This window comes from Bactrocera neohumeralis, chromosome 6 (genome assembly GCF_024586455.1).
Source record: "Bactrocera neohumeralis isolate Rockhampton chromosome 6, APGP_CSIRO_Bneo_wtdbg2-racon-allhic-juicebox.fasta_v2, whole genome shotgun sequence".
Classification (NCBI taxonomy): domain Eukaryota; kingdom Metazoa; phylum Arthropoda; class Insecta; order Diptera; family Tephritidae; genus Bactrocera; species Bactrocera neohumeralis.
This window is the reverse complement of record NC_065923.1, coordinates 32,216,321-32,228,360: the sequence shown is the minus strand read 5'-3', so window position 1 is coordinate 32,228,360 and position 12,040 is coordinate 32,216,321. Positions and strand designations below refer to the sequence as shown.

At 37.9% G+C, this 12,040-nt stretch overlaps 1 protein-coding gene across 4 annotated transcripts in view; it reads left to right on the top strand.

The window, feature by feature from the left end:
• The window catches only part of LOC126761358 (carbohydrate sulfotransferase 9), a 36,777-nt gene extending 28,770 nt beyond the window's left edge, over window positions 1-8,007 (top strand). For all 4 annotated transcript variants that reach the window (XM_050477454.1, XM_050477457.1, XM_050477456.1 and 1 more), the window contains 3 exons: window positions 2,487-2,642; window positions 2,941-3,272; window positions 5,584-8,007. In XM_050477454.1, coding sequence (XP_050333411.1) covers window positions 2,487-2,642; window positions 2,941-3,272; window positions 5,584-5,653 — 558 coding nt within the window. In that variant the 3' untranslated portion in view covers window positions 5,654-8,007. The remainder of the gene's footprint in view (window positions 1-2,486; window positions 2,643-2,940; window positions 3,273-5,583) is intronic.
• The last annotated feature ends 4,033 nt before the right edge of the window (window positions 8,008-12,040 follow it).

Sequence of the window (12,040 nt, the reverse complement as noted above, 5' to 3'; positions counted from 1 at the left end):
ACACGCACATTAGCGCCTCCTAGAAGCTTGTCCAAGGCGCAGCACGCATATATGAACAGCAGATCAGTAGACACTGTACTCCATACACTGGTATTTAATATCGAAAGAGCTCTCAAATATAAGATACGCTCTTGGAGCGTTCCGGGACATTTCTAAAGCGTCCAACAACGCCTCTGTGGTATCTGTTCTGGATAGTATCCAGTCAATGGGTGTTGGATAGGATAAGAGCAGAATGGACCGACACTAAAATGACCAAGGAAGTCTGTAGAGGTACTCTGCAAGGTGAAGTTCTAACTCCGCTTCTATGGACATTAGTGATGAATAAACTGCTAAGATACTTGGAAGGTAAAGCTCCTAAGATAGTGACATATTCGGACTAAATAACGGGTAGGTGTCTACAGACCATTAGCAATATTATGACCACCACTCACAATACAGTCCAGAACTGGGCATCACAAGCGGGTTTGGGGTTGAGCCCGAGGAAATCGTATCTCTTGTGTTCACAAGAAAGCACAAAATTCCTCTTTGGAAGTTCCCTTCGATAAATGAGATCGCACCAAAAACCTTGAGGTAGTCTTGGACAGCAAACTGCGGTGGAAACACAACGTAGAAGAAAGAGTGAGAAGAGCTAGCAATGCTTGATATGCGTGAAGATGGATGCTCGGTACAGTCTGGGGGCTCACTCTACGGTGCAGTAGTATGGTGGGCAGGTCCACCTACCGGATGCCAATGGAAAGCGTTCAGTGTCTCATTAGGCTGTGCATAACGGGAGCTTTAAGAACAACTTCTACGGCAGCTCTTGAACTGGTACTAAACCTGCCACCTATAGATCCTTCGCTGAAAACTGCGCAGCAAAATCGGCGGGACTACTTACTGGCTGCAGGAGAATTTACATAGGTTGGGCAAACACCGACTACATGATTCCACTTTTCAATTTCGAAAGAAAGTTCAAAGTAAACATAGATAAAAACGGCTGGTGTAAAGATATGCTATACGGATGGCTTGAAAATGGACGAAGGAGTTGGTGCGGGAATATACTGTCCAGAGTTAGGCATAAGGCAACCTTTTGAGTAGCTGGACTAGTGCAGTATATTTCAAGCTGAGGTCTTTGCTATTGGAGAAAGCCACGGGGCGGGTCTCTAATGCACCTGCAGGTAATTCCCGAGTCAAGATCTACGTAGACAGCCAAGCAGCAATCAAGGCAGTAACTTCGCATTGCATATAGGGCAGAAGTGTCTTGGGAAGCAGGGCAGCAGTGGAAAGTTGCCAGAAGCAAGTTACTTAAATTTTACTGGGTCCCAGGCCACAAAGGCATCGAGAGCAATCAACTAGTGGACGAGATTGCCAATAATGTTGTACGGCCAACAACCGAAAATGTGATCAACATTGGGAAACCCGTCGTCTATACGACCGTTCTCGACAGAAGCATGCTAAAGAAAGTCAAAAAACTATAGAACGGACTACGTGGGTGCAAAATTGCAAAAGTCATGTGCAAAACGGTAGATCGGAAGTACACAAGATTCCTTTTGGGATTGTATAGAAGAGACTGTAGGAACATGATGGAATACTAATTGGTCACTGTCTGGTGGCGACACGACCGCAAGATGGGGCTGACAGATCGAGAAGACTGTAGGAAATAGGATACATTGAAGGAGGTATCGACAGTGAGGCCGCAGAGTTTGTTAAAATTCGCGTCAAGGGCAGGCATCCTAAAAGATGACTATTCTTTTCTTTTGGACCTAGCAACTGAACTCCATCTGGTAACGCAAAGAACCAAAACTGGTCTTTACGTGACTAATTGGCCTACCAGAATAACCTAACCTAACCTTCTGAAACAAAAGAAAAAATGGAATATTTTCAATAATAAAGTTTGTCAGTGAAGTTCGTGCGTGTTTAGCTTTACATCACTTCTCCGAAAACTTGAGGTGTTGCGAAAAACTTTTAAATTGTTTACCGAAAAAACGAATTTCCTAATTTAAGAATGTTTTTTTGGACTAAAGTGTATTTTAGGACAACAAAAAATCGATTTTTTTTAAGGTCAAGGCTTACCTGACCTCTTAAGCTAAATTTAATCAAATATTTAATTTTAAACTATTCGCTCAACTATTTATGTAATTACAAGTTACCGTTATTCAATATTAAATGACTCACGAATGCCGTCCTCACGAACATTTATTTGGCCCGACAATTTCTTTACCATTTCTGTCCTCTTTTCGGCGCATGAAATTACATGAATGCACACACACACACACACACACACATCCATACGCATACATAATATGCTATTCACTAATTTGTTATTCACGTATCCTTCTGTAACGGTAAACGACAGTCCATCAGTTAAATGACGCTATTTTATAATCAATTACTGGTGACAACACTTCACCCACACACTTGCAACTATAATCACACATCTATACATACATACTATGGATATTTGCTTGAATAATATATATGTTTTGTTGCTTTTGTTGTTGTTTTTTCAGCTGCGAGAAGCACAAAATGACTCGATTACATTCATGATAGCACGCCATCCATTCGAGAGGCTATTGAGTGCATATCGTGATAAGATGGTATTTGCCATACCGCATTCCTATCACGACAAGCTGGGACGGCGCATTGTGCGCAAATATCGCAGCAAAGTGAGTAGGCACGCGTTCGACAATAAAAAAATATATATGTATGTATGTACGTTTATGTAACGGTATATAAATATGCAAATTTATATATAATATATGTGTATATCTGAGCATTTTAAGTGCGTTATATACACATACTGTTTATATATTTTTTGAATTCTTAAGCAAGCCTCACCTAAATATTTATACAGTTACATATACCATATACCCGTGCATATTTATAAACATACAAACAAACGCATAATCACATATAATTTTACCATTTTAACCTCATATTAATTTTTCTTCTCACACTTCATAGAATTTGGATATGAACTCACCCAGATATCCAACATTCCCGGAATTTGTACGTTGGCTTTTGGTGCAAATCAAGCATGGCAGCGTTCAAATTGACATGCATTTCGTCTCGTCGACGATGTTCTGCACGCCTTGTCTCATCAATTTCGATGTGATCATGAAGTTCGACACACTGGACGAGGATCAATTATATCTCATTAACAAGACTGGTTTGTCGCGTGTCATAGCGCCGGAGTGGCGGAATGCGGGCAAGGGCAAGAATACGCAGGAGTTGCTGCAGTCGTTCTACTCAAAGTTAACGCCAAAAGAATTGCAGGGACTGTATCAATATTATAAGTGAGTATAAGATTATTGATAAACAAAATCCTTGAAATAGGTTTAACTCCTTTGCTTGCTTGTATTTACAAATAGTATAAGTTCAGACTTTAGAAGTAGAGCGAAGAAACCTAAAAACAAGAAAAAACGTTAACTTCGGCTGCACTGAAGCTAATATACCCTTCACAGGTGCATTTCTTTTAGTAACTATGTGTCCAGTTTGTATGGCAGCTATATGCTATAGTAAGCCGATCTGAACAATTTCTTCGGATATTACATTGTTGCCTTAGAAAATAATCTATACCAAATTTCGTGAATATATCTTGTCAAATGTGAAAGTTGTCCATACAAGAACTTGATTCCGATCGTTCAGTTTGTATGGCAGCTATATGTTATAATGGTTCGATATCGGCCGTTCCGACAAATGAGCAGCTTCTTGAAGAGAAAATGACGTTTGCAAAATTTCAAAACGATATCTTAAAAACTGAGGGACTAGTTCGTATATATGCAGACTGACAGACGGACATGGCTAAATCGACTCAGCTCGACATACTGATCATTTATATACATATATACTTTATAGGGTCTCCGACGCTTCCTTCTGGGTGTTATAAACTTCGTGACAAACTTAATATACCCCGTTCAGGGTATAAAAACAAGGTAGCCCTCAATATATACTTATTATCAAGCTTTCGCGTGGCCAGCTATCTAGTACTAGAGCAAAAGGGGATACGGAATCATTCTACCGATAGTGGTTCTAGGGTACCTTTCCTTGCTACCATCACTTTTGCAATTTCCAGCGATTCTATGGTCTGGCATCATACCAGTCTTATAACCAAGACACTCGATATTATTGATAACGAAGTTAGGCACTCCTCAACCAATGCTGAACGCACTGTTAATGAGCTCAAGGCTAGTATCGCCGCTCAGCTATCTGAGTGAATGGTCACTTCTCTGAAGGAGGCTGCACTCCGGAACAGTAGATCTGTTGCTATTTTAATGGCTGCAACCTCGGCTTGGAAGACACTGTAGTAGTCAGGAAGTCTCAAGCTGGAGTTGATAGAGAGTAAAATCTTCTACCAATCTTGCCCCTAAACTTTGTCCTATCTGTAAAGAAGCTTATTGACCCTCTCCTCCAACGGCTTCTTCCCAGCCACAACTCTCTCGTCGGTATATGGGCAGAGAAGGACCCGCCAGAGTTCAGTTTGGCGACTCCATGATCGAACTGATTCAGTCAAAGTGTGTGAGGATATCTGAGTGTTATACTTTTAAGAACCCAGATTCTCTGATAGCAACTTTGGAAGACATACACCTTCCGACGATGTTTATGGTTGGAGCGGACCTTAGTGCATCACACATGCGGATGAATTCCGCCCGTTGAACGCTTTCGAGTTTCTTTGCAAGTGTGGTCTTTTCTAAAGCCCTCCCCCTTATAAAGACTCCAAGAACATTTCTTTACGTGACTGAGGCTATTATTTCCTCTTTACTGACTTATACCATATATTCTAAGCCACAGCTTGAGATCTTCAATCTCACATAATTATTTCTCATGAGCAATTTCTTGAGTCTTAAGGACAAGAAAGCGTTTCTGGATGGATTTAGAAAAAATTCTCTTAATTGTGACACCTAATTGGCATCATTTAATAATAATAAAAAGTCAGCTATTTCGATCAAAAGCATTTAGGTTCATTTTAAGGATCTTTACGGCCACTGGATCAATCTTCGAAACAAGCTTTTTCTAGGGAGCATAGGTTTTCTGCTTTAAATAAATTTTTCGCAAAATGGCGGACTTGCAAAATAAGTAATAAGTAAGTAAGTTTCACTTTTCTATCAATTCCATCATGTTTTTAGGATCTTAAAGTGTGCTTTAGTAATTTTGATCCTTTAAAAAATCTAGTCTATTCTAACCTCCCTCCTAATTTGCGTCTCTCAATATGCAATACTTCAAAAACCAATTCGCCGACTAGATTTGTCTTCCGAAGGTTAGGTAAAACCATTGATCAAAGAAGTTGAATTGATATAACGTCGCATGGTAAACAGACAACCTTTTTGAACTAGAAGGAAAGTTATTGTCAGATTATGAAAGCATTTGATAATTCAATATATTTAAATTATTACCGTTTTCTTAGCGATATGATTATTTTGATTGGCAATACAGTCGGATCAGCTTTTCTACTACTAAACCAATAACTTGAAAAACCTTTTTCATACTTCTTATCACATTTTTGTTGCTGTGATCTGCATTAGTATTCGCTAAACCTTCAACCACGCATTCAATCAGCCAAACATTCAGTGATTTTATTTAATAATATTTTCGTATTTTTTCTTGCAGATATGATTTTGAGCTATTCAACTATAGCGCGACATCGTATTTCAATTTGGTGACTGAAAATGGCACCTGAAAGTAAACCAGTCACAGCCGTAAGGGCAGCAGCAGCAACAGTAGTAGCAGCAATTTAGGCGCTTCACAACGCAGCCGCACTCAACACAGCAACAACAACGAAGCACACACATATTTGCACACAAATCAACATATACACTGACAAATCATACATATGAACTAACATACGTACGCGTACATACATACATTTAAGTTAATGCTAAAAAACCAAAAACAAAAACCAAAAAGTAAAAAAAATCGCTCTGAGCAGAAAGCAGATGTTGGAGTTCAGAAAATGAATACCTGCGCATAAGCAGCTGGCAACTAATGAACCGGAAATGAAAACATTAAGCAATTTTCGAAATATTCCGCCATAATATTGCTGAATGAAAATTTTGAATCTTGAGAAAAGCACACAAATTGTTGGCTCTGCCGCTTTTTAAGCTTCAAATTCCCTGCTAGTTACCAGAGTTGCCAGACTGTGTGTGGAAGTGGATACCGTTAGCTGTTGGAGCATTTTTAAAAGACACTGTACAATAATTTAGCAAAGTAGTTTAACTGATAATTACTAACGCCATACGCGTAGTTGCATACATACAAACATACATACAGATATTGGTAGTAGTGCTAAGCTTAAAATGTTTGCTAAATATTAAAGTCAAAATAGATTGCAAAATAGTAAATTATTCAATTATTGAGCACTTGTTCGATTCAACGAACACGAAATGACGTTTTAGCAATTTAAAAAGCGTGCTAAGGCGCCTAAAGGTATGCTATGATTAGGTAAATGTTGATGATAGATTAATAAACTGATAGTATAAATAAAAATATTTTAATTTTTTTTTGAAAATATTTTGGAAATTTCAAAAAAAAGAAAACAATTGCTGAATTTTAAAAAAATAAAAAAAATTAAAATAAAAGTATGCTACGATTAAGTACAATTTCAAGAATTTTTAGCAACATAATTTGTATTGCCTACATCTAGGCGGTTTTTATTTTGAAAAAAAGTTTGCCTACATCTAGGCGCTTTCTTAAATTTGAAAAAAAGTGTATTCTTTTTTAAGACAAGACATAAAATTTTGAAAATTCAAATTTGTTTTGAAAACATTTCGAAATTTCTTAGCAACATAAATCTATCTTGCCTACATCCAGGCAGTTTAGGAAGCTAGTAATGAAACTTTGAAAAATGCCTAAATTTATCTTGAATGCCTTTTCAAGACAAGACATAAAATTTTGAAAATTTAAAAAAATGCAAATATGTCTTGAAAACAAATAATTTCTTCAGAAAAGTTCAAAAAAATTATAAAAAATATGCTTAGAATTTTATATATTTAAAATAAAGGTATGGTGACAGAATAATAACGGAATATTTTTAAGAAGGTTTAAGAAAAAAATTAATATTGCCTACACCTAAGCGGGTTTTTTCAAGACAAATTATAAAATTATTTTAATTTCTTTTCAAGACAAAACATAAATTTTGAAAAACTCAAATTTGTTTTGATAACTTCACATTTTTTTTTAGAAAGTTCAGAAAAGTTTAAAAAAATATGCTTTGAATTTTTGCATAATTAAAACAAAGTTATGTTACAGTTAAGTAAAATTTTGATAATAGATAAATAACGGCACATTTCAAGTATTTTAGCAAACAAAAATTTATATTGCCTACATATAGGCAGTTTTTTTTAACATATCATGAAACTTACTATTTTTATTTTTAAATTCCTTTTCAAGACAAAACATAAAATTTTTAAAAACTGTTTTTGAAAAATTCCCTTTTTTTGAAAACTTTCTTTTTTTTAGAAAATAAAGCTGAGATTGTCTTCAAATAATTGCATACTTACATTTTTCAATCAAAAATTTCAGTTCGAAAAAATTTAACAACCACTTTCCAAATCGCACAGTCAATTTGAATTGAAAAGCTTGCATACATTTAGGCGCCTTGGCATATAAATATTAGAAAAAACAAAAACGTTATACATAAAACAATATTGGCTGAATAATTTTGTAGGTTTCACTGCATTTTAGTAATTTGTTTGAATTTAAAACACTTTAGGATACGTTACTAGGAATAATATATTTTTTTAGAGATCCCAAAGTACATACATAGGAACATAATTGAATTGATTATTAATAAAAAACTAAAGTGAAATGTTAATAATAGCAAAATAATTAAATACAATAACAATTATCATCCTAAATGCGTGTGCTGCAGGAGACACAAAAAAAAAAACAATAAGAAATAGTAAATAAACCAAAAACATATTATCAAACGTGAACTGTTGCGCTAAATTGGTCAATTTTGTTATTACTATTTAAAGAGGAGTTGATAATAAATTATAATAAAACAAAAATTACAATTAATTGAAAACTAAACAACTCTTTCATTAATATCTTTAAATGATGTCAGGCAAGTATATTAATAAAAGAATATTGGGTTTCTGTTAGCGACTTTCCGGGTATTTGACGAATACTCATTTTAAAGACGTCACTTTAGCGGAACTTTACTTAGCTAAGTTGTTTGGAAATTTTACCCGAACTGACAAAAATAAGATAAAGGGCACTAGAAAAGGGTACACTCGCTAAGAAGCTTGAACGTATTCAAAGAGCGGCTCTCAAAAATAGCCCTTAATATCATGCTTCACAGAGCACCGGTGGATATTGCCGCCAGGTGTATTGTTGCAAAGACCGCTCTAAGGCGCAGAGAAGCAGGGTATATGAAAGGGACCAAACAGGGTCATGCTTAATATCTCTCCTTGTTTAATTTCATCACCGAAAACTTGGACCACTGCGTCACAGAGGCTACACCAAGTGGCTGTTATACGCTCACATACCAATGTGGATAGATAGAAATCGCTGATAAAGAGGCGAAGAGAACTTTTTCACGCATGCTTCCAAGTTAGTAAGAAACATTGGTGGGGAGTCTTTGGTAAGGAGCACTTCCTCAAGTTGTAGTGTTTGTTCCGGAGTGCAGCCTCTTTCAAGGAGGTGAGCATTCACTTCGACAGCAGAGCGGCGATATAAGCGTTGAGTTCGCAAATTGTGCAAGTTAGTCAAAGAGTGTCCGCCACCACTAGAAATAACAACAACCTACGTCATCCTTCTGAACTAGCGTACAACGTAGAAGATCTACTGAACTGCTTGCCATTAGCAAAGTTTATCTTGCCGCAATCATAAGAATTCTTACCTAACACTGTCCAATAGGCTTTCGTGCTGTAAAGCTAAAAATCTAGTCGCACGCAAATCATCAAAGTTCTATGGATGACAGTAGGGTGGAAACATACAGGCACTTTCACTGCCTGTCCTTAAGAAGACATGAAGCTGAAACACTTCGGCTGTCAAAACTTCAGCGTACCAGGAGACATAGCCGAAGAGATACGGGCGGTTTCAGCAAATTTGTGATCCGCTCAAAGCGCTTGGTCGATTTATTAGGATCTTTATGATCTATTTCATAGGAGTTCTGACTACCACAACGGACCGGCGACCTGACAAAAAAACACACATTTTCACGTATTTTAATTCAAATCTTTATTGTCGCTTATTAAATACGCTCCTGAGCTAATATATTACATGCCTTGCAAAGCTTAATTCAAATTTCCATACACTTGTCATAAGTCTCGGCTGGGATGCCCTTCCATTTCCATTAGCGAAATTTGATTTTTTCGATTTCGTCTCACTTTTAAGGCGCCGTCGACTAGATTGTTCGAAAGTATCGACGGTACCAGTTATGACGCTTCTGACGTCTTTAGTTATATTGTCAAATATTAATGTTGAGACCTGTACTATCTGTCGTTTTTGCAAAAGTTTCAGATGGTTTTGGTATGATTAATACCCAAAACATTAACCAAAATGTGTTAAGTGAATCCATAAGAGATTTTGAAATCACCTGTTATCTCTCTGAAGCCATCATAACGATTTTCAAACACTGTTTCTCAAAATTGTTTGATGTTATCGACATTCACCAAAGCGGATGGACGGTTCACATTAGGCAAGTTTTCGATGGCTTCACCATTTTTACTTAATGCTTTGTGCCACTTAAATACTTAGATCCTTACTTAAACTAGACTCCACAAAACACTTCTTTATATAAGTGTTGACCCTTAGGTCTATTTGAAAATGGATCGATCTGTGGCGTTATTTTTAGATATCCATCATTATATTCAACCCTTCTTTTAAAAATATTAATCAAAATTATGGAGGGAACACTTCTCCAGCCTGCTGAGTGGCAGTGAAAGCACAACACCAGGAGAAGGAGAACCCGATTCCCCAATCGATGACGATGGAGCAGACGTTCCATTACCCGACCATGAAGAAGTTCGAATAGCAATTGCCCGCCTCAAGAACAACAAAGCGGCAGGGGCCGACGGACTACCGGCCGAGCTATTCAAACACGGCGGCGAAGAACTAATAGGGAGCATGCATCAGCTTCTTTGTAAAATATGGTCGGACGAGAGCATGCCCAACGATTGGAATTTAAGTGTGCTATGCCCAATCCATAAAAAAGGAGACCCCACAATCTACGCCAACTACCGTGGGATTAGCCTCCTCAACATCGCATATAAGGTTCTATCGAGCGTATTGTGTGAAAGATTAAAGCCCACTGTCAACAAACTGATTGGACCTTATAAGTGTGGCTTCAGACCTGGAAAATCAACAACCGACCAGATATTCACCATGCGCCAAATCTTGGAAAAGACCCGTGAAAGGAGAATCGACACACACCACCTCTTCGTCGATTTCAAAGCTGCTTTCGACAGCACGAAAAGGAGCTGCCTTTATGCCGCGATGTCTGAATTTGGTATCCCCGCAAAACTAATACGGCTGTGTAAACTGACGTTGAACAACACGAAAAGCTCCGTCAGGATCGGGAAGGACCTCTCCGAGCCGTTCGATACCAAACGAGGTTTCAGACAAGGCGACTCCCTATCGTGCGACTTCTTCAACCTGCTCCTGGAGAAAATAATTCGAGCTGCAGAACTAAACAGAGAAGGTACCATCTTCTATAAGAGTGTACAGCTGTTGGCGTATGCCGACGATATTGACATCATCGGCCTCAACACCCGCGCCGTTAGTTCTGCTTTCTCCAGGCTGGACAAGGAAGCACAGAAAATGGGTCTGGTAGTGAACGAGGGCAAAACGAAATATCTCCTGTCATCAAACAAACAGTCGTCGCACTCGCGACTTGGCTCTCACGTCACTGTTGACAGTCATAACTTTGAAGTTGTAGATAATTTCGTCTATTTAGGAACCAGCATTAACACCACTAATAATGTCAGCCTGGAAATCCAACGCAGGATTGCTCTTGCCAACAGGTGCTACTTCGGACTGAGTAGGCAATTGAAAAGTAAAGTCCTCTCTCGACGAACAAAAGCTAAACTCTATAAGTCGCTCATAATTCCCGTCCTGCTATATGGTGCAGAGGCTTGGGCGATGACAGCAACCGATGAGTCGACGTTACGAGTTTTTATTTATGGTCCTTTGCGCATTGGCCACGGCGAATATCGCATCCGATGGAACGATGAGCTGTACGAGATATATGACGACATTGACATAGTTCAGCGAATTAAAAGACAGCGGCTACGCTGGCTAGGTCATGTTGTCTGGATGGATGAAAAATCTCCAGCTCTGAAAGTATTCGACGCAGTACCCGCCGGAGGAAGCAGAGGAAGAGGAAGACCTCCACTCCGTTGGAAGGACCAAGTGGAGAAGGACCTGGCTTCGCTTGGAATATCCAATTGGCGCCAAGCAGCGAAAAGAAGAAACGACTGGCGCGCTGTTGTTAACTCGGCTATAATCGCGTAAGCGGTGTCTACGCCAATTAAGAAGAAGAAGAGAATCAAGATTTTATTAATTCCAGGATTTTCAATATCACGGATATTGGATGACAAACTTACAAATATTGAAGTATATAGTAAGCCGGTATAGTTTAAAATCAATAGAGGTGGAAAGTTAGAGCAAATATTTTCGATACGGTATGTTGTTAAAGCAGCAACAAAAATGTTTTCCAGTTTTTAGAAATTTTGGTGTGTGTCGATACTGTACTATAAGCTGTTACGAATAGTCATGATAGACGACTGAACATTAATCCAAACTCTTTGTTGTTAGATCATAGCTTCATTCACCAAAGACTGCAATCATCAGGTGCACTTCAAATACTATCCGACTTTACAGATTAACCAGAGTTCAGTAGTTGTCAGTAGATTATCATCGTACCAAAATAATAATTTGAGTCCCTCATCATTCTGTTCAAACCATTTACCAAAGGATTCAACTTTTTAGGGCAAAACCTGAACTTCAGAGGACGCTTGAAAAATCAAAATTCAACTTGAGAAATAACGGACACCCTAATGTACTATATACTTACTACAAAAAAGAGTCCTATTTTTTTAGAAATCTGTTTTAAACTTACCTT